General features: G+C 48.1%; 1 protein-coding gene across 1 annotated transcript in view; it reads left to right on the forward strand.

Annotated features, from left to right (window-relative positions):
• CABLES1 (Cdk5 and Abl enzyme substrate 1) overlaps positions 1 to 27552 on the forward strand; it is a 116943-nt gene that overhangs the window by 72960 nt on the left and 16431 nt on the right. The window contains exons 4-7 of the mRNA XM_010828918.1: positions 8994 to 9071; positions 23058 to 23154; positions 25075 to 25231; positions 26415 to 26518. Coding sequence (XP_010827220.1) covers positions 8994 to 9071; positions 23058 to 23154; positions 25075 to 25231; positions 26415 to 26518 — 436 coding nt within the window. The remainder of the gene's footprint in view (positions 1 to 8993; positions 9072 to 23057; positions 23155 to 25074; positions 25232 to 26414; positions 26519 to 27552) is intronic.

Genomic DNA, 27552 nt, shown 5'->3' on the forward strand with positions numbered 1-27552 from the left:
GGTGGTGGGCCTCTGATACCCGCCCTCAGGCGTGCAGGGCACACACACAGCACCACACCTACTGCTTCTCACAGCCCAATGTTGGAGCCTCTCGACTCAGGTTCCTGCCACGTTGGGAGGAAAGAGGCTTTGCCGAGACAGAAAGAGGCTTTGCCGAGACGCCTGGAGAACTCAAAGGGGGACTTCCCTGAGGGTCCAGTGATTAAGGCTCCATGCTTCCAATGCAAAAGACGAGGGTTCGGTCCCTGGCTGGGGAACTAAGATCCCACATGCTGCACAGCCCGTGCATGCTCAGTTGTGCCCAGCACTGCAGCCCCATGAGCTGTAGCCCACCAGGCTCCTCTGGCCATGGGACTTTCCTGGCAAGAATTCTGGAGTGGGTTGGCATGTCCTTCTCCAGAAATGATGTGAAGTCTTTAAAACAACTGTTCACACATGTGTGAGCAAACTATATGTCATGGTAGAAAGGAGTCCAGGGCCCCGTGTCCTGGCATCTGGAGGGGACCCTTGAACATTCTGAGGATGGTCAGTGGGGACTGGGAGCTGCTGCTTGGTTAGTAGAGAAGAGCCAGTCAGCGTCCACTCTCATCTGCATGAGGATGTTAACTGGAAGTGAAGACAGATCTCGGCCCTCAGGGAGGAGACACCCTTGAAAATGACAAACATTATGAGGCCAAAGCGGGTGCCAACAGGGAGCTGACTGCTGGCCAGGTAGAGCTTGGTCATCAGAATGGAAGGTGAGCGTGAAGACTGAAGACCAGCCACCGGCCAAAGACACGTTCATGTCCAGTGACCCTCATGGTCCTATTAGGACAGGACCTCTCCTCTGGGCACTTCCAGCCTCAGGACTCAAAATGTTTGAGAGCAATGGGAGACAAGAGCCATGGCTTCAAGTGGGCATCACCCTCTCCCAAACATTATTTCACACCCTTTTGAAGTCATCTGGTTTTTGAATGTCTGCCTTGAACACAGTCGATGGCTGCCACGTGCACTGGAAGTGCTCCCTTCCTGGGTTTGCCGTGGGAATCATTGCCTTCTGCAGACAAAGAAATACTTTTTGCAGTGCGTGGACTGGTCTGTCTTGTCCGTTGACAGAAATTTTCAAAGAGACTTAAAAAGATTTGAAATAGTGGACAGAGATGTGTGCCAGAGGGTTCTCTCTCTAAAGTGCAAACTCAGTAGGAAAAACAAAAATATGAAAGATTCCAACACCTTTCATCTGCTTTGTAAAGTAAGATGTTAAAAAAAAAATGCAGTAACTGAAGTCAAGTTGTCACTTCTCATTTTATACTGAAAATTGTGGAGGGAACTAGGCAAATGGGTAATAACTAAATTAAAACCTTGTTTGTCATCTCATCAGTTCCGATCTGTCAGCTTCGTTTAGTTTGAAAGATGTGTTGGAGGAAGTAGCACATTTCAAAAAACAAAACAGCTAGTCACCAGCTCTGAACAGGCCTTCTAGAAAGCAGAAATATGTCATCATCGCCTTTTCTCCCTGAAACAAAGCCTTCTGATTCGATAGATGCATGGCATCTTCTGTGAGACTCCGTGAAATGTCTGCTTCTTCCCCAGCATGCTTTTCTCCTCCCAAAACTTTTGTTTTTTATTAAAAGACTAGACCCTTCCATCCCCCGGCAGCAGTAGGCTGGAAGAGAAGCATCTTTATCAGTGTCATCATCTGTGTTTATAACCAGTTGTCAGCAAAACCTCCGACCTAAAGGACATCGAGTGGATAGACTTGAAGGAAGTGGAAGCAAGGGTTAGTCGCTCAGTCGTGTCTGACTCTTTGCAACCCCATGGACTGTAGCCCGCCAGGCTCCTCTGTCCATGGGATTCTCCAGGCAAGAATACTGGAGTGGGTTGCCATGCCCTCCTCCAGGGGATCTTCCTGACCCAGGGGTCGAACCCAGGTCTCCTGCATTGCAGGCGGATTCTTTCCTGTCTGAGCCACCAGGAAGCCCTGAGGAAGGCTTTAGTAACCTCCAGACCTCTCTGAGACTTCCTGGGCCCAGCCTCTTCTGCCACCAAACTGTCTTCCAGAGATGCTCTCAAACTGATCCATTGATTTTCTTCTGCTTCTTCCCTGGTTCTCTGAGCCACTGGAGGAAGGAGGAGCCAGACCATAGCCACCAGGGACAAACTGGTGCTGGCACTGGCTCAGCACTGCATGCAGGGTTTACAACAGTCTTATTATCTGTATTTCTTGTTTGTTTCTTTAATTAAGGGTTTTGTTTTGTTTTTTGGCCATGCCTTGAAGCATGCGGGCTCTTAGTTCCCTGACCAGGGATTGAACCTGTGCCCCCTGTATTGGAAGCTCAAGAGTCTTAACCAGCGGACCGCCAGGGAAGGCCCTGTCCATACCTCTTTAAGAAGCACGGCAGGTATGCTGGCTTTTTCTGTGACTTTTCCCGAGACTTTTGAGAAAATGATTTTCAAACATAAGCAACCATGGTTCTCCTGAGCAGATGTATTAATACCTTGCTGTAAAGTGCTCAGCCTGAGAATGCTTGTTGCTTCTCTCTAACCAGTTTGATTTACAGGAAATAAAGTGAGTCACAGAAAAAAACAGTGTAAGGGATTGGAGAGGGCCTTCTCTTGGTAATTCTGTCTCAGCACTGCTTGATGAGGGCCTGGGAGCCTGGGAGAGACCAGACCTTGGTCTCCACCAGTGGTACCTGGCCGTGTGAGAGGGAAACCATCATTAGGGCTGGTGGGAGGCCCAAACCATGCCCAGGACGTGGATGCCAGTGCTGTCCTGGAAGAGCAAGGACGAGAGGGCCCCAGAGGGGACTTCTGTGACACCGCACTCAGCTAGTCTTCCTCCTGTCATTCTCTTGGGCTGGATGATGTCCCTCCCAAATTCTTATGCTGAGTCCCAGCCCTCTGTACCTCAGAATTTGACCTTATTTGGAAATAGAGTTGTGGCAGATGTAATGAGTTAAGAGGAGATTGTGCTGGGGGAAGGTGGGCTCCTCATCTCATGACTGGTGTCCTTATAAAAGGGGGAACCTTGGGGACAGATGTGCACACACAGCCTTGTGCAGGCTCCTGTCCTGCTGCCCCAAGACAAGGAGCTCCCAGAAGCTGGGACAGATCCTGCCCTCAGGGGAGCCTTGGTCTCCATGGCCATGAGATGATTGATTTCTGTTGTGGAAGCCACAGCCAAGGAGCAGGGCACACGGGCTCCTTGTTACAGCAGCCCCATCGAACTCACACGCTCCCTTAGGCTCTCTCGCTGCAGTCTCATGGGCTTTGTCACTTCCTGTCTCCCATCCCCTCTCCTCACTGCATACCCAGCCCTGGGGGTGCTCACCCAGCCACTGCTCAGTCACCATCGCCATCTTAACTGCCCCAGGCCCCCCGAGCCCGAGGTCCAGCTCTGCTAAATTATTCACAGTAACTGCTTGGTTAAGGGGAAGAGGTCAGTAAACAGTGGGCAAAAATACTCACAAAATGACATAAGTAGTTTTCACTTTTGGCCACACCAGTATGTGAGATCTTAGTTCCCTGATCACGGATCAAACCTACATCCCCTACCTTGGAAGCTCAGAGCCTTAACCACTGGACCACCAGGGAAGTCCTAACTTACATAGTTTAAATACCTCGGATTTCATTTCAGGCACGTGGCGATCAGCCATTCCTCAGATGTGTGATGCCAGGTCTTTCTGTGCAGTGGGGCTCCTGAGCAGAGTGAGTTGTGACGTTGACCTCATGCTATCACTGTTCACACAGTGTTCTAGAGAGCGGCCTACCAGCCTGAGCTTTGGGCGTGCCGTGGTTGTTGGTTAAAGTGATTTACAGAGGGGAGTGGAGACCATGGTGCGTCAAGCATGGGACGTCAGTGAAGGGAGTTTCACTGCGCACTTTGTTCCTCCACTGGGCCTTCTGCTCCTCCTCTCAGCCTTGTGTGTGCTGGGTCGATCAGTAGTGTCTGACTCTGCAACACCATGGACTGTAGCCCACCAGGCTCCTCTGTCATGGGATTTCTTAGGCAAGAACACAAATGGGTTGCCATTTCCTCCCCCAGGGGATCTTCCCAACCAAGGTTCGAACCCGAATTTCTTGCATCTCCTACACTGGTGGGCGGATTCTTTACCACAGGCATTACCCAAGAAGTGCAATCCAGTATGACCTTATACCAAATGATCATGTCTGCAGAGACCCTTTTTCCAAGTAAAGCCATGTCCGCAGGGATTAAGACCTGAATATGTCTTTTGGGGGAATTTGGTTCAACCCACAACACCAGCATTTTTAAGTGTGTTCTCCCTTGCTTCCTTGGCTGTAGAGAAGGAAGTACAGAATTTGAGAATGTGCTTCTACACGGTGTCCAGTGCCCACCATGGAGCCCTGGGCGGTGGGCACCCTGGGCTGTGTTCATATATCACTGTGTTCACCCTCCGCTGTTGCAAATGTGATTTTCTTTGCTTTAGACTTTCAAAGTTGGTTGCCTGTTTTTAATGTCCTTAAGTGAATACCATTGCTATCATGGAATATTCCACGTGGAAGAGATCAAAACTTCTTACAGCCAACAGAGACTCCCCAGGGGGCTGGAAATAGAACAAGAAGCCAGTATTTGGCGTATGAGAGAACACTTAAGGATCTTGGATGGTGTTAGACGTTGCGTGGTCAGATATTTTGAAAGCAGACGCAGTGAAAGTGGTCTGCAGTCCTGGATCAGCTGTGGTGACCCTCATGCATCTCCACGCTGTTTCTGAGGGCTCCAGCATCTCACGGGCAAAGCGTGCCTTTGGAGGCTTTGTGGTCTGAAGCTGTAAATTCCCTCATACCAGAAACACTTTCCTAAGCCCGGAAATGGAGCTACATAAAGAAGATCAGACGGTGTTCCAGCAGATGAGCACACTCAATGTTTCCTAAGGGCTCAGAAAACATGGTATGTCCAGAGGGAACTCTGCCCACGTGAGCTGCAGCCCTGGGGAACTTTCCCGCTTGCTATTTTTTTCCCCTCCAACAGATGTTTGTATGGAAATGTGATCTTTAATTCCTTAAAGACCCATCTCCCTGGAGTTAATCCCTCTTTTGAAGTCCTAATCTTTTGTGTAATGCTTTTTGGTCATCTTGACTCCAAGTGTTATATGTTACAGATGGAAAGTTCTGTGGGCTTCTTGCATGACATTTGGGCCCAGAGGAAGATAACTGTAGTGCTGGAGGGGAAAACATGGTGAATTTCCAAAGCCCATTGGAAATGGAGTTTGGCTGTCTTAACATCATTCCAGACAACTAGCATGTGATTTAATTCTTTCACAAATGCACTCAAAGGAGGCAAACAAATCTGACTTTCTTTGTGAGCATCTCAGTTATGATGGACATTGCCCTGATGCTTGTAAAGAGCAAAGCTGCAAATTCACGTGAGCCCTCCAGGTTCTTGACACAGCAGTTGGTCACATGGGACCCATCTTGAGACTCATGCCATTTGAAGTCACTAGAGCAAGAAACTGTCAAGAGCTGGCCACTTGATACTTGTGTGCTCTGGCGAAGACCTCAAGTCCCCCCTTGACTCCAAAGATGTTTCGGGAAACACGTAGGATGTGTTCTTGGGAGCTCTGCCGGCTCCTTTCAGCTCTCCAGAGCGTGAAGAGTTGCAGATCTGTTGCAGGGTGCCGTGCAGGTCTCCCCTCTGGATTCCTCCTCTGGTCCCTGCCAAGAGTGGGCATCTAGGGGTAGTTGGACCCAAGAATGGAAAGAAGGTGCCCCAAGATGTTGTCTTCTTTCTTTCCTTCCTTCCTGCCCTCTCCTCCAGCTGCTCAAAAATGGCCAACCAGAGGAGGACCAACCCTCCTGTAATTGATGTGAAGCAATCACCTTGTAGGAGCTAGACTTGACTGGGGCATTAGAATAACAGTTTTTTTCTGAATGGGACCCATGCTGCCAGCCTCTCCTGCATCTCGAAGTGAGGATCACACGGCAGTAGCATGCGATTGAATTAATGTACCATTTAGTAATGGGCACATCCCGGTTGAAACTTTGGAAAGAAGGTTTACATTTATAGTCTCTGATTTTCTTGTTCAGCCTTCCCTGGTTGTTGAGACAGTAAAGAATCTGCAGGAGACTGGATTTGATTCTTGGTTTGAGAAGATCCCCTGAAGGAGGGCATGGCAACCCACTCCAGTATTCTTGCCTAGAGAATCCCATGGACAGAGGAGCCTTCTATCCTTCCATCTAGAAAGGGGCCCAGGCTGAGCAGAGTGGGAGCAGGAGCCACCTGGGTCTCCTGCACGTCCTGTGCGATTGTGATCAGGGCTGTTGTGATCGGTCACCCTCTGGCCCCACCCCACACTCCTCCTGATGACCTGAGGGCCAGTCTGGAAAGCTGCCCTAGAAAATCTTTGACAAAAGCATCCATGGGTGCCCAGTCAAACCTGAAGGAGCAGATTTTTCTAGTAAGTCATAGAGAAGAGCAAGGCATTGAGGCCCAGGATGTTAAAGTGCGTGGTTCAAATCCCCAGTCACACCAGCTAGTACATCGGTTCTGTCACTGACTCATTCATGCCTCATCAGTTAAAGCATTTAGAATCTGATACCTAATTGACTTCCTTTGTAGCTCAGTCGGTAGAGAATCTGCCTGCAATGCAAGAGACCCGGGTTTGAGTCTTGGGTCGGGAAGATCCCCTAGAGAAGGAAATGGCTACCCACTCCAGTGTTGTCATCTGGAGAATCCCATGGACAGAGGAGCCTGGTGAGCTATAGTCCATGGGGTCGCAAAGAGTCAGACATGACTGAGTGACTTAGCATGAAGGCACCTAATTGACACTTAATAGGTGTGCATTTGGTCTACCTGAATAAGCTTTCTTGGCTCTGTTCTCGGAGCTGAGGCTAGGGTTTGAGTCTGTGATATCTGATGAGAAACATCTCCCTGGAGACAGGAGATACAGACCTTGTGTCCCCGTTCACCTCTGTGAGGCTGCGTGTGTCGGCCTTCAGCTGTCCTTTCTCAACCTTTCGCCTTTAGCAGGCCTGTGTATTTTAGGGTCTGAATCCACAGACTGTTGAGAAAACTTACCTCAACCCAAGAGGGCAGCTCCTGGTGAAAATAGTGAGTATTTATTGAGCCCGTGTTATTTGTCTGGCCCTGTTCTGTAGGCTTTGCAATATGGGAACTCATTTACTCTTTACAACATTCCAATGAGATGGCTACTGATTTTTGTGCCATGGTTTTGGCTGAGGAAACTAGAGAATGAGTGAGCTGCCTGAGGTCACAGAAAGGTGCCAGAGCTGGTATTGGAGGCTGAGGTTGGAGCTTTGGTCCTGCCTTCCCAGTGACGGGTACTCAGGGGCTGCTCTGAAGCACCGCCTTGCCCAGGCTGTTTCGGGAGCAGCTGTCAGGTATGGAGAAGATGCGGGCAGCACTTTGTGATCAGGATTTCCTGGAAGTAAAAACAGAGTGGAGGCCGCACCATAGAGGGAAAGAGTAACTCAGTGAAAGGGGAGGAAATTCTTCCTGGGGAGGTTACTTGTGAACTGGGTTCTGAAGACTAAATAGGAGTTCACCCAGCATACTTAGTAAGACACAACAGTCAGAAGAAATAGCATGCAAAGGATGGAGATATGAAACAGCAGGGATTTTTTTTAAAGATGAAGGTGGAACTTCCCTGACAGTCCAGTACTTTCACTGCAGAGGGCACAGGTTCAATCCCTGGTCAGGGAACTAAGATCCCACCCGCATGCATGCTGCTTGACCAAAAAAATAGTCCCCAACAGGGACCTTATGAAAAAAAAAGTGAGTGTACTGCAAGCACTTCTATCATGGATGAGTGATAAAGCGCAGGGGAAAATACTGTGTGTGTTGAGACCAGAGAGGCAGAAAGAGCCAGAAAACAAAGGGCCTGGGAACCTGCCATGCCAGGAAAAGTATCAAAGTGTTAGTCGCTCAGTCATGTCTGACTCTTTGCAACCCTGTGGGCTGTAACCCACCAAGCTCCTCTGTCCGTGGGATTCTCCAGACAAGAATACTAGAGTGGGTTGCCATTCCGTTCTCCAGAGGATCTTCTTGACCCAGGGATCGAACCTGGGTCTCCTGCTTTGCAGGCAGGTTCTTTACCGTCGAAGTCACCAGGGAAGCCCCATGCCAGGGAACCTGACTTAATTCTGGGCATGTAGGCAATTGAATATCATAGTTTTAAACCAAGGTCAAAATACCCAAACATACTGCTTTATTCCCTGATAATAATTATTGAAGGAAAAGATAATCAAACTCAGTAAGCTCCATATCTGACGTGTTACCATCATGCTGAAGAATGTTGGCTTTTAATCTCCCCCACTGTTTCTTCATCTTTTCATCAACCATCCTCTTTGGCAAAAGTTATTCTCAGATGCCAAGATAAGCACTGGGGAGGTTTTTTGGGTTGTTTTTTTTTTTTTAATGTTTTTTTAAGTGCCTTTGATTGCATAAGAGCGTCATGTAGAACTGTTTCCAGTAGTATCTTTTTAGCAGGAATGGAGGCTAAGACTGATTATGTAATTGTTCCCTCAATTTATTCTCAGAAGCTAACATGCCACCAGCATATGAAAAGCCCTGATGCTCACAATGGCATCTGAGTATCTTTCCTGCTCACGGTTTCTGGCACTGTTGCTTTTGCATCGCTCACTGAAAAGTAGAAATTGATGGTTTAAATGTGGCAGGACTGTTCACCACGCATAGGGCACCCTGGACTCAGAGCTCCATCTGCCCCGTGCTTCCCACAGCCAGCCCCTCCCACCAGAAAATGGATTCATGCACATGTGTTCCTTAGAGACCCTCGCGGGGTCTCACTGTGTTAACACTGAAATGAGGAGTGGCAGTGAACTTCTGCTGCCCTGAGGTTCCGTTTTTGCAAGCAGAACAGAGTACCATCTGTCGGAGGAGGTGGCGGGAGGGTACAGATACTGCTGTGAATTCCATGAATGCTGAATTGCTATAGAATTTTTTTTTTTTAACTTATGATGCTTTGCATTTAGTTTGTTTATTTGTGTTTGTGTTTTTTATTTTTATTTTTTAGAATAGTCCTTATCAGTGGCAGAAGATCCTTCTGTAGTATATTTTCAGTGCTGCCGTATCGGGACAGTACCCAAGTTGGGTATGTATATGCATGCTTGCTTTGTAGCCCTCTGGGCGAAAACTTCTGACACCCTGTGTGTGATGTGGCCATGCTTTACATTTCAAAGAGCTTGCCTTGCCAATTCAGTATTTGTAAATTTGAAAGGAAAAAAAAAGTTTCACTTTCTTTTCAGCCAAGAAGCTTGCTTGTTGTTGCTATTTGTGTGTGTGTGTGTGTGTGTCTTAGCACGTTGCCTGCTGTTTCTAAACCTCTTGCAATACTTTAAGGCAAGAGCAATCTGGGGCCCACCCATCCTGCAGGGCCTCATCAACTTTTGGAGAAAGGTAGGTCAAGAAAGGAATCAGACGAATGGGTGGCATTCCTGCATCCTCGCCCTTGAACCGGGGGCCGGACAGTGACCAGTGAGCTGCAGCAAATATTAAAGCAAAGCAGTATCGGAACAGACCTGTGTGATTCAGATGGAGGAATGCACGCGTCTCTCGATCAACAAGCCCCTCCTTTGCTCTAAAAAGAACTAGGTGATGCTCTGACGTGGCAAAGCCCCGCCTCCTCATTCTGCATCCCAGAACTCTGTGTTGTTTCTCCACTCCAACCCCCACCCTGAGTCTGACTCCTTCGCCCCCTCACCTGTTCACTGCATCCACTATTTGTCATCAGGGAGCTGTTGGTATTATTTAGGGCAGGACAGGTCCCTGTGGAGGATGACAGGAGCACTGTGAGATGGCAGGTCTGGTTTCTGCAGACCAAATCTGGTGTTGCCCTTTGGTCACTGTAACAGTGACACCCGACTGTTGTCCTTTCCGAGGGCATTATGCCCCTGACCATTCACTCCTCTCCCACCCACTTCCATGAGCTCTGCCTGGTCATTCCCCGTTCACCGTGACCTTCCCTTCCCCGCCCCTCCCACAGACCTGTCAGACTTCCAGCCTGTTAAACTCACTCTGATCTTTATTCTTACTCTACACCAAAATCTCCATCATGCATCTTATTCATGGAATACTGACTATTATTAGTGCTAAGTTGCTTTCAGTTATGTCCAACTCTTTGTGACCCTATGGATTGTAGCCCACCAGGTTCCTCTGTCCTTGGAATTCTCCAGGCAAGAATACTAGAATGGGTTTGCTGTGCCCTCCTCCAGAGAAGATAGAACCTGCATCTCTTATGTCTCCTGCATTGGCAGGCGGATTCTTTACCACTAGTGCCACCTTAAGAACAATAATAATCTTACTGTTTGTTGTAGTTGTTGTTCAGTCGCTCAGTCACGTCCGACTCTTTGTGACACCACGGACTGTAGCATGCCAGGATTCTGTCTTTCACTATCTCCCAGAATTTGCTCAGACTCATGTCCATTGAGTCGGTGATGCCATCCAACAATCTCATCCTCTGTTGTCCCCATTCTCCTCCTGCCCTCAGTCATTCCCAGTATCAGGATCTTTTCCAATGAGTTAGCTCCTCGAAGCAGGTGACCAAAGTATTAGAGCTTGAGCATCAGTCCTGCCAGGGAATATTCAGGACTGATTTCCTTTATAAGTGACTGGTTTGATCTCCTTGCTGTCCTAGGGACTCTCAAGAGTCTTCTCCAACACCACGGTTCAAAAGCATCAATTCTTCCTGGACACAAGGGCATTGAGATTTCTCCTCAGGTATCCCCCAGCTAATTCATTAAAGGTCATCTGGTGTGGACAGTGCACCAGCTAACACCAGCTCATGTGAGCTCAGTGACAGGGACTGCTCTTCAGCTCCCAAGATAGACTTTTAGAGCTAGAAGGAACTCGGAGACTGTCTAGTCCTGTAGTTTGCAGGCTTTTTCTTTTTTAGCTGAAGAAGCCATTCTTCCAATGCAAGTTTACACAAAGTACCAATAAATAAAATCCCTAACTGCAGAGTTATTCCAGCAAAGTGGGAGTGAGGATGAGACGCCCACTCATGTCCACTCTGTCCCTCATGGTCCCATTAGGGAAACCATAGTCTTTATCCATCCCTCAAGCCAGGGAGTCATCAGGTACATGGGAGAGAGCTGGCTCAGGCTGGATCCTCAGTCCCAGCAAATTAACCAGCCTTTCTGGGCCCAGGCTTACTTGTCTGTAAAATCAGCTATAATGTCAACGTCAGAGTTTTGAGAACATTAGTGGAAGATTAACATATGAACACTCTGAGTACCATGCCAGGCTACAGTAGATACTCATTAAATGTTAACTTTGGGAACGTGTTTGGTCACAGAGCTACCTCATCACTCTTTCTAGATCTGCCCCTATACAGCAGTTCCCAGTCCTCTTCATGGTGAGTTAGCCGGTGCCTACAAACACAAACCCAAGGGATTCATCTGCTCTTGGAGTTGGTCTTTGTTTTCCTCAGTGATACATCATTATTTTTAAAAATTAGGACTTCCCTGGTGGTCCAGTGATTTTAGGAATTCACCTTCCAGTGCAGGGGATGCAGGTTCAATCTCTGGTCAGGGAAGATCCCACGTGCCTCAGGGTCACTAAGCCCCAGTGCAGCCAAATTAGTAAAGAATCTGCCAATAATGCAGGAGATCCAGGTTTGATCCCTGGGTCAGGAAGGTCCCCTGGAGAAGGGAATGGCGACCCACTCCAGTATTCTTGCCTGGAGAATCCCATGGACAGAGGAGCCTGGAGGGCTACAGTTCATGGGGTCGCAAAGAGTCAGACAGAACTGAGCAAATAACACACTTCAAAAAGAAAAAAAAAAATCTGGAAAGTACATAAAAACAAAAGGAAGATGAAAATTACTGAGCCTCACCTCAAAGCCGTCATGAATATTTTGGTCTGTTTCCTTCCAGTCTTTTTTTTTTCCCCTCCATTCGAACATGTGCTTGTATGGAATATGACAAGATGATTGTTCTGTTTTGATCTTTCTTGCTGATGGTAAGAGGCTCTGCCAGATCCCACCTTTCAAAACAAGCTATTGGAAGCTGGTTGCTGAGAAGAGGAACAGATGTTGCCTGTCTTTTTCACTATAACTGAAACATCAAACCTTCCCATAGCTGTAAACACTCTTCTCAGATTAAGCTTGTAAATTATGCCATTTTCTGGGAAGAGTCCCAGCCTTAAACCAGCTCCTCTTCTCTCAACCAGTTGCCAAGGCCCAACTGAGTCTTGTTGCTTTTTATCCACATTACTCATTACCTTCTCTTTCTAGCATGGATTTGTGGTTTGGCTTGGCGACCCTCCACTTATAAAATGAATCGTAAGCAAGATGCCCATCTTTCCTGAGTAGGCAGATCCTACTTGATAAACAGCTCATCCACCGTTCTAAAACCATTGCCCCTCTTCTTGCTTCTCAGCTCACACTCCATCCTCTGGGCTGGTGTGCCATCACCATGGGAGCTGGAGTGGAAAATCTGGGAGCTCTAAAGGAATCTATGAGTTCAGAATTAGAGAGAGAGGAAATTGTGAAACGGAGAAACAGCTTGGGAGAAAGGCTCCTGCAGTCCTGAGAAGAAAAAGCAAATTCAGAGGGGGAGGTGGAAATAATGCAAACTCGACTGCTTTTAAAATATGGAGGGTCAGCCCCAAACCAGGAAACCACAAGAGAAACCCAGCTTCATCTTATGTCTTCACCGTCTTTCACCCTCTGAGCTGTTGCTCCTGCAACCGTAGCTCTTGCTGGTACTGTTGGGCTAGTTGAGTCACGCTGCAGGCCAAAAGGGCCCTGTAAGGGCTAATTGCCATTTATAACATTGCATCAGTAGAGAATGCATTCTGAGTCCAGAGGGCCAACTCGAAAGCTTTTGGATAACAGCCTGCTGGTGAGTGAGAGATGCAGGCGTTGTACTGGGGACCAGTCCGGGGATTGCCCCTGTGCATAAGGGGAGTGATGTGGGTGCCCACATACTCTTACTTCCTGAAACATGTGGATATCCGTAGGTATTCCTGTATGTATGATATGTGTGTCTGTGTGTGCTCCGTTGTGTCTGAGTCTTTATGACCCCATGGACTGCCAGTCTCCTCTGTCCATGGGGTTTCCCAAGCAAGAATATTGGAGTGGGTTGCTATTTCCTTCACCATGGAATCTTCCTGATCCGGGGAGTGAACGGGTGTCTCCTTCATTGGCAGGCAGATTCTTTACCACTGAGCCACCTGGGAAGCTATTATATGTATGGATCCAACGAAAACGAAGTAGGAATGAATCCAATTAACTTGTGATTCAGAGCTATGTAAGAAGATGACCAAACTAGTGATTCCAGCAGAAACCAGTTTCTTAGACGTGTGTGGGTACAGACTCATCCAGATAACCATACTTGATTGAATGATAGTCACTGGGTTAATTTTATGATAAATGTATCAGAGGGACATCCCTGGTGGTCCAGTGGTTAAGACTTTGCCTCCCAATTCAGGTTCCATCCCTGGTCGGGAACTAAGATCCCACATGCCTCTTAGCCAGAAAACCAGAACAAGGAAGCAATATTGTAACAAATTCAATAAAGACTTTTAAAAAAATAACGAGTGTATCAGAGACCATATGATGAAGAAAATGGCTTCCCAGTGGAGCACAAGGTACCTCTGGGGGGCGTGATATAAAATAGCAGCTTCCACATGGTGTGTGTGTGCTTAGCTTTTTGGCACTGGGGCATTTCAGATGAGGTCATCCTCTTGGGTCCATTTCCTGAATTGATCATTTTGTGACACAGAGAACAGCTTCTTCTATTCTTAGGGGCTCCAAGCCTAAGTGCTGCCTGCCTTGCTCCCGGCCCATCCCCCCTTCCTCCCCACCCATTTTCGCCAAAAACATCTCTTTTCGTTGTGGAAAATTGCACATTCACAAATAGTGTTTCTTTCCTCACACCAAGCATATTTCCACACAGAGACAGATTCAGGAATGATCTCATGGGTGAATCATGCTATTACCCCGCTGTTTATAGGCACTGCCTTTAGACAAAGATTTTGGTGTAAGCTGTGTTAAGGTCCCTTCATTGTCTGCCCGTTACCCAAGTGGGGAGGAGGGGTGGTTTATCAATGAAGTGCTGAGTGTGGAAGAGGCTGGACTTCTGGACTAAAAGCTGCTTTGATTTCACTTTTTCCCGTCAGTCCTGGGCATTGTTCCATCAACTAAACCGTGATTTTGTATCGCTCTGCTCTGATAGAAGGGAGCAGGCCCAGTCCAAGATGGCGGCTGTACCATATCTGACGAGGTGGCAAATAGGATCTCTCAGATGATGATACATACTGTGTGGTTGAGTTCCAGTGGATGTATGAGCTCTTAATTAAAATGAGCCCACAAGTGGTATTTTCCTTCCTAATCCAGTTTTACAAGCTTTGCTTTCTGCACCACAAAGCTCTCTTGTTTTTGCAGGATCTGGAAATCCTGTTAATATTTAATTGGCTTTTAAATTATTTACACATCAGTGTTCAACCTATTGTGATCCTTTAAAGAGCAAGTGCCCAGTGGAGCTCCAGGCTGGCATTCCAAGGTCTGGAGTTTAGAGCACCATGAGCAGAATGACTAGGGATAAAAGGCCATCCCCACTCTGGAAGCAGAAAGCCATGGAAAACAGTTAATTGACCACAGACACGGTTTTTTCCTCTATTTCCCAGGTATTAAGTAGTTAAATCCTTTTTTATTTTAAAAGTAAGAGGAATATTGGTTCATATGCTCCCTAAGGGAAGGGTCTTCACTTGAATTTCTTGTTATCTAGTAGGGAATCTTGTTTGATCAGTTTCATGAAAGATCATTTTGCCTGTTACATAAGGTAAAAGCAGGAGTTGGCCATTGTGTGGTTAATAGCAACCTGGGTAACCCCCTTTGGGCATCAGAATATCTAGATTGGCCATCTGCTCTGGCCGGTTGACTTCACAACTGTGCAATCATGTACATTCACTTTATGCCGTGGGAGCCAAAACTAAGACAGAGGTCCGGGGGCTTTCCAAGCGTGGAGCTTTCGGGAGAGCTACATTGAATGACTTCCAGTGCTATCCGGTGAAGGAGGGGTTTATACCCCCCAAAAGAACCAGCCTGTGTTTCTGCTCCTTGTTTAAGGGTCCACCTGCTGATTGGATGCGTCCCCAGATGCATTTTCATCTTCTGTTTTAGCCTCCCCACTTCCCCATTCCCCCTCCTTGAACCGACAGCATCCACTCCCCATCCCCCATTGGCCACACGTTGTATAAAAAAATCTGTGCTGAGTTTTCAAAGCATATTTCATGCCTACAGCTTCTGCAAAAGTTAACAGACTTGAATAGAATGAGAAATGAGCTCTTGTAGCAAAATAAGTCTGAGCTGTAGAATCCCCCAGGCCTGTGGAGGAGAAGGAATCAGACCTTTGCGTTGTCCGCGGTTTCTTAACTATGGGTTTCTGTCTGCACATCTGCCCAAATGAGGTTTTCTTCTGTAATCTGATTGGCCCTGTTTGTCTCTGAGTGCATGCAACAGCATTTCAACCTTAGTGCATACAATTTTGGACAATATCCACATCTGGTATTTTTGAGCCTGCCTCATTCCGTTTTCAGAAGCAGGTAGAACATAAATAAATTGACATTTGAACTCTCGAGATACCTGGGGAAAAAAATAATCTCCTAGGCTTTTCAGAGAAATAGAAATGTCCAACTTCAGTTTGCTTTTAATTACTTTCCGCTGCAGTTTGGTTATCCAGCTCAGTCTCTTGGTACTGGAGGGTTAATGCTGGCATTTGAGCTAAAAAGATATTTCTATTTTCATATGGCATTTTGATGAGAATTCAGAAGGATGATCTTAGAAAGAAAACATCAAGATTTTATCACTGCTCCTCTGGGACTTCTGCTTAATTCTTTTCCACTGCTGTTTCTAGAGGACTCTCTTTGGGTAAACCAGCAACATCATTCAGAACTCCTTTCTGAGGTCAGCTTCAACCCTTGAATCCCAAAACAGTGGGGCATCAAGGGCCATGGGTCTCTTGCTTGCTTAACACTCACATGTGAGCCCCGAGCAGTTGCTGCGTCTATAAATTAGGAGCCATGATATGAAGTTGCTGTTTATGTGAGTTAGACAGACAACAGCAATTTCATGTGGTTCTTATCCATGGGGGACTGGTTCCAGGATCCCTGGTGGATATTGAAATCCACAGAAGCTTAAGTCCCTTAAATAAAATGGCATAGTATTTTTGTATAACCTACACACATCCTCCTGTGTACTTTGAATCATTTCTGTGAATGTGCGTGCTAAGTCGCTGTAGTCATGTCCGACTCTTCGCAACACTATGGGCTGTAACCCACCAGGTTCTTCTGTCCATGGGGTTCTCCAGGCAAAAATACCGGAATAGGTTTCCATGCCCTTCACTAGGGGATCTTCCTGACCCAGGGATCGAACCCTTGTCTCCAGCATCTCCAGTACTGGCAGGTGGGTTCTTTACCACTGGCACCACCTAGGAAGCCCCTTGAATCATCTCTAGGTTACTTATAATACCTAGTACAATGTAAATGCTACATAAATAGTTGCCAGCACTCAGCAAATTCAAGTTTTGCTTTTTGGAACTTTTTGGACTTTTTTTCCAAATATTTTTGATCCAAGGTTGGTTGAATCCATGGATGCAGAACCTGGCATATGGAGGGTTAACTGTATATGGTTTCGCCAACTCTTATAAGAGCACTTAGCTAAGGCACCTCGAGAAGTTTGTCAGCCTCTTTATAAAAGATGTGTTGTTTAAGATCCCAAGAGTCTCAATATGAACAAATTCAAAAGCTGTTGAAGAGATGACATTATTGACTAAGATGAGATATGTTTGATTTTCCGTGCACACCTGGCTGTGTAAATGGATGTGTATATGTGGGCTCTTTTAATTCAGTCCTACCAAAATGGCAGTCCTGAAGTTAGTGACAACCTCTTCCTGAAAATGAGGCAGAAAAAAATGAACAAGTGTGCCCTCGGCCGCCACCACGAAGCAGTCAGTTTTTCTAGAGCAGTTGTGGTATTTATAACCATGTCAGTGAAGTTTCTGAAATGTGAATATAGCCAATATTGGTGCAGCAGCTTCAGTCTGCAAGAAATATCTTTTTAGTTAATAGACATAATATAAACTCCCTTCTACAAAACTGACAGGAAATTCAGACTTTATCACTGGGCACCACCCTTCTCCTCTCCAGGATGCACGAAGGACCTGGAATGCTGTGGACTTGGGGAGCACCGTCGCTCATTGTCCTTTGTATGTGCTGGCATCACCAAAACCCTCACTGCCATGCTCCTCTGTCCGCACAGCCCCTCAGGGCAAAAGGATATGCCACTCTGTGCCTCGTATAGGATGTGAATTTTTATCTCAGCCGGGAGCTCTGTTCCTGGGATGCTGATGGGGTGCGGGGCATGGGTCCCCTGTGACCGTGGGCATCACAGTCCTCATTTCCTCCCCGCTGAGGGTAGACCTGCTGCACTGGCTCCATCCGCAGGGTCCTGCCTCTGCCCCATTCACTCCGGGGCTCCTAACGTGAACTCTTCTCTGAGCTGGGGCCTGGGTCAGAAACATCCCCGGAGACAATAGGCAGAAAGTGGCCAGGCCACCTCTGGAAGGCCGACTTACTAATCCCGTACAGTAGCCACACGTGGCTATTTAAATTTTAACCAAAAGTAAGAATTCAGTTCTTCGGTCGACTGGTCACACTGCAAGTGCTCCATTGCCCCATGTGGCTCGTGCCTGCCCTGCGGGACGGCTCAGATGGAGGACCATCCGTCGCTGAGGGAGATCCTGCCGGACTGTAATGAGCAGTGTGTGTTTTCTCAGTAGCTGTCGAGGGTGGACACAGTCTTCTCCTGTCTCACTTTCATTCTCAGCGTGCCGTAGTTATTTAGAAAGTAGAATGATACAGATGAAGTGCCAGGGGTGGAAAGTGGTGGCTGTGGTATGCAGGGGGCACAGCAATTCTCCGGAGACGGGTTCCTGCGGTCAGGGGTGGTGGAGTTTTGCCCATAGAGCTCTCCCTTCCATGTGGTCCAAAGTGTCCGTGAGGCACTTGGATAGGCTAAGAACCCCTGTTCCTTTGAATTTTTTAATAATTTTATTCATTTATTTATGGTTGTGCTGGGTCTTTGTTGGTGCTCACTGGCTGTCTCTAGTTGCGGCGAGTGGGGGCCACTCTTCGTTGTAATGCACGGGCTTCTCATTGCGGTGGCTTCTCCTTGTTGCAGAGCGCAGGCTCTAGGGCATATGGGCTTCAGTAGTTGCAGCACGTGGGCTCAGTAGTTGTGGCTCATGGGCTCCAGAGCACAGACTCTGAAGTTGTGGCACGCAGCTCAGTTGCCCCACAGCATATGAAATCTTCCCGGACCAGCGGTTGAACCTGTGTCCCCTGCATTGGCAAGTGAATTCTTATCCATTCTACCACCAAGGAAGTCCTCTCTTGTTCCTTTTAAACCGGGCTTGGGGTTTATCTCATGGAGAAGAGTCTTGCATTTCATGTGCACTTAAAGTATAATTTTTGTTATGGCTCCATTTCTCACAAGAGAGAAGTCAAGAAGGGGAGTGTGTGGGAACATGGAGGGACTTTCCTGGCGGTTCAGCGGTTAAGACTTTGCCTTCCAATGCAGGGGACGTGGGTTTGATCCCTGGTCGGGGAGCTAGGATCCCACATACCACTAGGTGCTGCCAACATTTTTTTTAAAAAGAAGAAGGGGAGTGTGGAGTAAAGGTGGCTGGGTTGGTTCTGCGAACTGAAATCTGTGCTTCCAGCATCAAGGGGCCAGTTGGCAGGCAAAGGCAGGGCTGTCCTGGGAAAGCACTGAGCCTGGGAGCAAATTGAGACAGATGGAAAGGGGCACAATGGAAAAACACCCACCATCGGTGCCATCTTTATGAACCGACAAGGAGTCAGTTGACCTCTGCTCAGTAAACACTTCTTTAAGCATCTTTGCACATCAGACCCTAGGTAGACAGGATACAGACATGGATTGGGACTCTGTTGCTGCCTACAGCCAGCTCTCCATGTAGGAGCACTCTTTTTTTTTTAACTTAAGACTCTTAAGTCTTTAAGATTTATTTTTAATTGAAGGATGATTGCTTTACAGTATTGTGTTGGTTTCTGCCAAACATCAACATGAATCAGCCGTAGATATGCATATGTCCCCTCCCTCTTGACTCTCCCTCCCATCTCCCTCCCCAACTCAACCCTCTAGGTTGTTACAGAACCCTGGTTTGAGTTCCCTGAGTCATACAGCAAATTCTCATTGGCTGCCTATTTTACATATGGTAATGTATGTTTCCTTGTTACTCTCTCCATCATCCCACCCTCTCCTTTCTCCCCACCCCCCACCCCCACCCCTGTGTCCATACGTCTATTCTGTATGTCTGTGTCCTGGAGCACTCTTAATAGGGACCTATTTGAATACGCCTTGTTTCTTTTAATCTTCTCATCCCATAAAGATATTTCCTGCTCTTGTATTAGTTTCAGTCCTAAGTAACATTCTCCATCCGGGTGAAGTGGAAACCAGGAGACAGTTGTCTAGGAGCTGGGAATTTGAGGCACGTGCTTGCTGGGTTAGACTTTGGGAAAGCAGTAAGTCTGCAGAAGCGTGTTGTGGGTCCTTTAACAAGATACAGGTTCTGCTGCTTTGTGCCAGCTCACCTCCTGGTCTTCCACCACTGAGCCACTCCATCCTTTCCCACCACAGCTATTTTTGCCTCTTGTTCTGGTGCTTGCACTGAAGGCATTTCCCTTTTTAGGGCCTTTATGAAGTCATCATCTTCATCCTTAATTGCTTGAGGAAATCTTCTGAGAGTTGCCCCCGGTGGCTCACGTAGGAGGCGAGGCAACTGTACACATGGTCTCCAGGGAACCTGAGGTTCTCGTGGTCTTGCTGAGCCCCGCTCTGCTCCAGCCCACCTGGTCCTTCCAGCTTTGGATCTGAGGTCAATAACTGTGAAGCAGGGCTCTCTGTTGGCGTCGCATGTTCATAAGGTGATGTGACTTAAATCAGCCTGGCCCTCAGAGCCCTCAGGGAGTGTGGTCCCCAGCAGAGGAGGCACCCAAGGTGGACTCAGACACCTCCCCAGAGCACTTCTATGACTCAGAATATTTGAGGGGCTTTCAATGGGCTTCCCTGGTGGTTCAAACAGTAAAGAATCTGCCTGCAATGCAGGAGACCTGAGTTCCATCCCCGGATCGAGAAGATCCCCTGGAGAAGGGAACGGCTGGCTACCCATTTCAGTATTCTTGCCTGGAGAATTCCATGGACAGAGGAGCCTGGCAGGCTACAGTCCATGGGGTTGCAAAGATTCAGACACGACTAACGCTCATTCTCAGTAGTAAGCTAATTGCAATTATTTTGTATGTGATTTATCTGGTGTCTCAGATGGTAAAGAGTCTGCCTGCAATGCAGGAGACCCAGGTTTGATCCCTGGGTCAGGAAGATCCCCTGGAGAAGGAAATGGCAACCCACTCCAGTATTCCTGCCTGGGAAATCCCATGGACAGAGGAGCCTGGTGGGCCAAAGTCCATGGGGTTGCAAACACAACTGAGCAACCAACACTTTCACTTTCAATGGGGTAATATGCACCTTCTAAGTGTTTACAATTCTCCTGTTCTGTACTGTCCTGAAGGGGTGAGTTTGATGTTTGGAAGTACTTGAAGTCATTTACAGTCAAACCTGGTCAATGGGGAGAGAGGTTAGGACACTGATTGAAGTGGTAAGTGTTCAAGATTAAAATCATATACATATAAAAGAATCAGAAAAAGAGTGGATATTTGTATATGTATAACTGATTTGCTTTGCTCTACAGCTGAAACTAATACATTGTAAATCAACTATACTCCAATAAAAAAATTTTTTTAAGAAAAAATTTATATATATATGGTGGCTCAGATGGTGAAGAATCCGCCTGCAATGCAGGACACCAAGGTTTGATCCCTAGATCGGGAAGATCCCTTGGAGAAGGAAATGGCAACCCACTCCAGTATGCTTGCCTGGAGAATTCCATGGGCAGAGGAGGCTGACGGGCTATACAGTCCATGGGGTCACAGAGTCAGACATCACTGAGCAACTAACACTAACATATATACATATATATATACACACTAATATATATATATGCATGCACACATATATGCACATGCACTATATATATAAGTATAAAGTTTGAAGACTGGGATGGGTTGGTTGTTTTTTCTATCTGCATGATGTTAGTGTTGATTCCAAAAGGGGCTGCAGAGACCTTTTGATCTGGGCAGAACCATGGCCTCCCAAGGAGACTACCTTAGAAAGTGCAGTACTTCCTAGATACAGGTCTTGGGTGTTTCTTTTGAAAACGGTCATCAATCAGATAGGATTAAGGGTGCCAGTCCATGCCTGGAACGCCCATAGACAAAGGATGATTGCTCAATAAAGTGAAAAGATCCTTTTTTTTCCCTCCTAGAAGGTGGGAGGGATGGCCTCTTGTCTTTCTTCCCCACCACACATGGGCTCTCGTTCTCTCTTCCTGTGATTCCGTCACCTTTGGCCTGGAGAGTCTGGCCTTTACATGGTGTTTATTCTTGCTTAGGTTGTAGGAGACGTCTCAGAGTGTAGCTGTTCCCTCCGGGCCACAAGGCCTGAATGCTGCCGGCCTGGGCGGCTTTGACTAACAAGGCTGTGTGTGGAGCCCAGCTGGAAGAGGGAGCTTCCAAACTCAGTTCCAATCCGAATCACCTGGGAGTATTTAAAACTCAAGCCCACCAGGTTACGCCCCATTCAACTGAATCAGAATGAATGTCTGGGGACGGGGGCCAGACACCATACAGGCACACCTTGTTTTATTGTGCTTCACAGACACTGCTTTTTTTTTCCTTTTACAGATTAAAGGTTTGTGGCAGTCTGCATTGTCAGATGAGGGTTAGCATTTGTTAGCAGTATTTTTTTAATTAAGGCTTGTACATTTTTTTTTTAGACATAATGCTATTGCAAACTTCATAGACTAAAGTGCAAACATAACTTTTATATGCACTGGGAGACTGAACAATTTGTGTGACTCGCTTTGTTGCAATATTTGTGTTGTTGGGGTCATCTGGAACTGAACCTGCAGAATCTCTGAGATGTGCCTGTAGTTTGTCAAAGATCCCAGGCAATTCTAATACACAGTGAAAGTCTGAGAGCTCCTGTAAGGAGAGGGATTGGCCTTGAAAATGTGAACAGTTACCAGCAAGCTGAGCCGCAGCCAGACCCAGGGAAGAACGCGGCACGAAATGCTGCACTGGACAAAAAACCAGTGTCTACAGCCCACTGTCAGCGCGGACCTTGGCGAGCCGGTTACTTGCACTGGGCCTCGTTTTTCTCATCTGTAAAATGGGATAATAATAGAATGCATGTGCAATAGGGTGAGCTTAAAGAAAAGGAGGATGTGTGAAAGTAAGTTAGGAAGTGCTTGTCGCTCAGTCGTGTCTGACTCTTTGCAATCCCAAGGACTGTAGGCTGCCAGGCTCCTCTGTCCTTGGGATTCTCCAGGCAAGAATGCTGGAGTGGACTGCCATTCCCTTCTCCAGAGGATCTTCCTGACCCAGGAATCGAATCTGGGTCTCTTGCTTTGCAGGCAGATTCTTTACCGTTTGAGCGACACAGAAGACCTTGCTGGTAGTACTGGACGTTATTCTTTTATAGAGATGGTCATTGTCTGAGTGGCCCGGTAAGGTACCTGGGGTGGCTGTTGTGGCATTAGTCCCTTTATTACTAGTAATAAAGCTGAGAACTGTTTAGGGTAAGAATTTCTTCCTCCTGTCTAATAAGGGGTGGCAGGGAGAGGTGACCTCCCCTGGCTTCCTGTTAGCTGGCCATTTAAGAGCTGACGGCCTTGCTGAGCAGGAAGGGACTTTGGTAATCCACTGGCTACTGAGCCTGACTCTCATCTTCAGGCTTTCTGTTCAGTTGAATTTCATTATGTCAAAGTGGGTGGAACTATCAAGAAGTCCCGAAAGAGGGACAAAGAGAGAATCCTGTCAGGCACGGCGGGACCTCCTCCATCACTATTGTGAGAGTGACTCTGGTGTTCCGACAGTAAACATCTCCGTGGCTCCTTCGGGTGCACACAGAAGCATCTTTATCCTTGGCTTGTCCCTGCAGGGATTTGAAGCTGGACGGAGGGAGACAATCAGCAGGAGCCGTGAGCCTGAAAGAGATCATCGGCCTGGAAGGCGTGGAGCTGGGTGCCGATGGGAAGGTAAGGCCGCCTGGCTCCCAGACCTCCGGCTTGTGCGACAGACACCAGAGGGGCCAGGAAGCAGAGCCTGTGATGGACCACGAACCACCCTTGGGCTGGAAAACCTGACGTGGGGCACAACCTGGGTGCGTGAGTGACGCCAGTCCAGAAGGAAGGGTTAGTCGCTCAGTTGTGTCCTACTCTTTGCAACCCCATGGACTGTAGCCCACCAGTCTCCTCTGTTCATGCGATTCTCCAGGCCAGAATACTGAAGTGGATTGCCATGCTCTTCTCCAGGGTATCTTCCTGACTCAGGGATCGAACCCAGGTCTCCCGCATTGCAGGCAGATTCTTTACCGTCTGAGCCACCAGGGAAGCCCCCTATCCAGGTGTGCAGATGGGTTAAATAGCAGCCCAACTGTTTCTCCATGAATGCCCATCCTGACTAGTCCAGTCACCCACTCTTATCCTCGGGGGATATGTTCCAGGAACCCGCAGTAGATGCCTGAAACCTTGGGTAGGGCAGAACCCTACCTGTGCTATGTTTTGCCTTATACATACATACCAGTAATAAAGTTTACTTTTTAAATTAGGCACAGTAAGAGACTATCCGAATTGTACTTTGTCACTGCTTTGTGCTTTGGGGCCATTTGTAAGTAAAATAATGCTTGAGCACGAGCCCTGTGATACCACGATAATTGATCTGATAACCGAGGTGGCTGCTCCATGACTAAAAAAGACGTGGGATGGTTCATGTCCTGGGCTGGACGGTGCTAGATTTCATCATACTGCTCTGACTGACTCACAGTTTAAAGCTGAGGAATTACTTCTAGAATTTTCCATGTAGTTTTTTTGGGCCATGAGTAACAAACCATGAGTGAGGGGAAACTGCTTTATCTTGCATACACACACGCACATGTGCCTGGATGGGGTGGCGGATGGTTTGAAAAAGTATTAACTGTGGTGAGTAGCAATCCCACTACTAAACAGTGTTTAGGGGCTTTCCAGGCTTCCTCAGGGACTGAGTGGTAAAGAGTCCGCCTGTAATGAAGGAAACGTGAGTTTGATCCCTGGGTCGGGAAGATCCCCTGGAGGAGGGCATGGCAACCCACTCCAGTCTTCTTGCCTGGAGAATCCCATGGACAGAGGAGCCTGGCGGGCTACAGTCTATTGGGTCACAAAGAGTCAGACACGACTGAAACGACTTAACACACACACGCGCGTCGCACCCGACTGGCGTCATGAACCACGTCTCTGCCAAGCAGGTGAAAAGAAAATCACGTGTTGCAGCTTCATTCCTGAAGACTGAGTGTTCACAGGGAAAGGAAGGAGGATGAGCACCATAGATACAGCATCTGCCAGGGGAACGGGGGAGGCCAGAGCCTTTATCAGAGACTCTTGGGGCCTGATCTTCTGGAATTCTACCCGTGGTAGATTAAACAAAGCATTGCGGCATATGCCTTCTGAGTTAGAAAACCTCCCAGCAGCTTCGGAGATGGTCCCTTGCTATCAGACACACGACTGTCTCTGCCCCATAACATGAATATTCACGCTGACTGGGATAAATTAAAACTAGGATGGCCTCAAGTCAGTTTAGTTTAGGTTTTGGCACAAACATTGTGCAAAAACAAATTTCATTTTTCAGATCTTGGATTTTAGAATTGCCCAGCTATGAGACTGTGGACCTAAACTTGGCATGGTAACGCAGCTTGGTCAGAATGCAAACCTCACATTCAGTTCAGTTCAGTCAGTCGTGTCTGACTCTTTGTGACCCCATGGACTGCCACACACCAGGCTTCTCTGTCCATCACCAACTCCTGGAGCTTGCTGAAACTCATGTCCATCAAGTCAGTGATGCCATCCATCCAACCATCTTACCCTCTGTCGTCCCCTTCGTTGCCAAGGGTTAATCACTGACCTGTTTTTGTCTTCATCTTTTAGACTGTTTCTTACACCCAGTTTCTGTTGCCCACGAATGCCTTTGGAACACGGAGAAACACCTTAGACTCAACGTCCTCCTTCTCCCAGCTCCGTACCCTGAGCCACCGCAGCCTCTCTATCGGCCGGGCGAGCAGCACCCAGGGGAGCCTTGACACGGGTAAGCTGGGGTCTGGCCGCAGGAGGTGCCTCAGTGGACAGCATGGATTGGGTTTCCTGTGTGCATTGGTGGATGGGCAGGCTCATGACCAGGCCACAGGGCAGGTTCTCTAATAAGAGGCCTCAGTCGCCAGCCCCTAAGCTTCCACGAGGAGACATGCCCAGACCACCTTGCAGAGAGGCCTGGCTCCCTGGCTTCTTTCTGCCTCTCAGCTCCTCATCTCTCCGCTTACCTGCTTCTTACCTACATTCTCCTAGTGCTCGAGTTGGCCCTTTCAGGCCTTTCCTGGTGGCCCAGTGGCTAAGACTCTGCTCTCCCAATGCAGGGGACCCAGGTTTGATCCTTGGTCAGGGAACTAGATTCCACATGCTGCAACTTAAAGATCCTATAAGTCGCAACTAAGACCTGGTGTGGCCAAATAAGTGTGGGGTTTTTTTGGCCTTTTTCAAATAATTGGACCATAAATGAACAGTCAGGTGTGAAAACCCCCTTAGTGACTCTCACAGCAGGTGAGCTTACTCAGCCGCTGACAGAAGACCTCAGCTTCTCCTGTACAAGCCTTTGTGGGAATTGACACGGAGAAAAATGCTTTATGAGGCAGGATTCTTTCCACTCTCAGAGAAATTCCAGGTGGACGTGAAGTTCCTCAGGCCCGTCCAGGTGCTGTTCAGCCTCTTCCAGTCACTGACTGCCGTTTGCACTGGTATCTGCTCTGGTTTGTGTGCATTCAGACCCCCAGAGCCTGCCCAGAATTATTCACACCGAGTGTGCTTCTCACATGCGAAACTTGAGGCTCATTCGATCTGTAGGTTTAGAAAATGAGCCTTTGCTGTGCCTTGTCTTACAATCTGTGAGTGTTCACAGCAACATTCATGCTTATGAGGTTTTGTGCTCTGCCAGGTCAGGGAGATTAATATATAATTTTTTTTAATGGAAAAAATGCCAGAATGTAAAGTGTTTGATGAACTCCTTTGCCCAGGGCAGGGAGGGGTGGTGGGCACACGGGTGGGACACACTTCATTGGCATGTGGAGACATCTACTGATGGTCAGAGCGAGCGATGTGACTGGGCTCAGAAACCTGAAACCAACCTTTCTACCGTCGAACTTTGTACCAGGCATTCACCCGGCCACTTCTGCTTCGGGGGGTCAGGTTCCTAATTGTCATTTTGCGTTGACCCTCAGGTAGTGACCTGGGAGACTTTATGGACTATGACCCGAATCTCCTGGATGACCCGCAGTGGCCTTGTGGCAAGCACAAGCGAGTTCTCATCTTCCCTTCCTACATGGTGAGTGGTGGTGGAGGGATGGTCAGGGAGCTGGCCCCCTCAGCCTCCTGGGGAACTCGGAGGTGGCATGCTGTTCCTGTGGATGGTGGTTCTTCCTGGGGTTGGGGCTTTAAAACACCGCTCCACGTGGTTCTTCTCGGCGACCCTCCTGCCCCCGCTTGCCTGGGTGGGTCACCCAGGGAAGGACCAGCACGTGCATCATATCCAGGATTCTTCCGGCCACCAGGCCCAGGTCCAGCACTTCAGCAGGTGTGAGACGGCTGAGTGGCCCGTGTGTGTGAACACTGCCAGCTCAGGGTGGAACTGCACCTCTGAGGTTGTACATCCATGGACCCAGTGGGTAGGGGACGACCAGCCCCGCCCATCACCGGCAGCGCTGAGTTCAAGTTCAGCTCTCTGGGGTTACTTGGTGACCGTAGGCCGCTGTCCGCACTCTGAGCAAATGTTTGGCACCAGGCTCCGGATGACAGAGTCATCTCCTGGGAAAGTGAAAGTAGGACAATGTGGGTGTTAAATGCAAAACCTTTCCTTGCTGTTTTTGTTTCACGGGCTCTTCCTGTTTTTCCCTTTGGGTGATTCGCTTTCTGCTCTTGGCTGACCACCGTTTCCCACCACTGCGGCCGCTGGTCTCCAGACACCTGTGGGGCCTGACAGGGTCCCGTGTGCTTTCAGTGGGCAGACTTGCCCTGACTGAGAGGTGGGCAGAGCCCAGGGTATTGCAGGAGGAGGGGAGCCGGGCTTTGTGGGAACCTTCACCCCTGCCAGGCCTGCCATGTGCACCTCCAGGTAAAGAGCACAGACCCAGGATACCCCCACCACCCCCTGCCAGGCTCAGATGGGTGGGTACAGCTAAAAACATCGAGCTCTGGTTCCCTTCTCCCCCCGCAGCCCGGCCTGTTGTCAGGAGCCCTGGCCCCAGGAGTGGGCAGAGGATCCTTTCTCTGTTCTAGGCTGTTATGTCTGCAGAGGCCAGAGTCAGACCCCAGCCCATGCACTCACTGTTAAGCTTATTAGCAGCGGAAACCCCCACCCCC

Source organism: Bison bison, unplaced genomic scaffold (genome assembly GCF_000754665.1).
Source record: "Bison bison bison isolate TAMUID 2011002044 unplaced genomic scaffold, Bison_UMD1.0 scf7180017864498, whole genome shotgun sequence".
Lineage (NCBI taxonomy): Eukaryota > Metazoa > Chordata > Mammalia > Artiodactyla > Bovidae > Bison > Bison bison.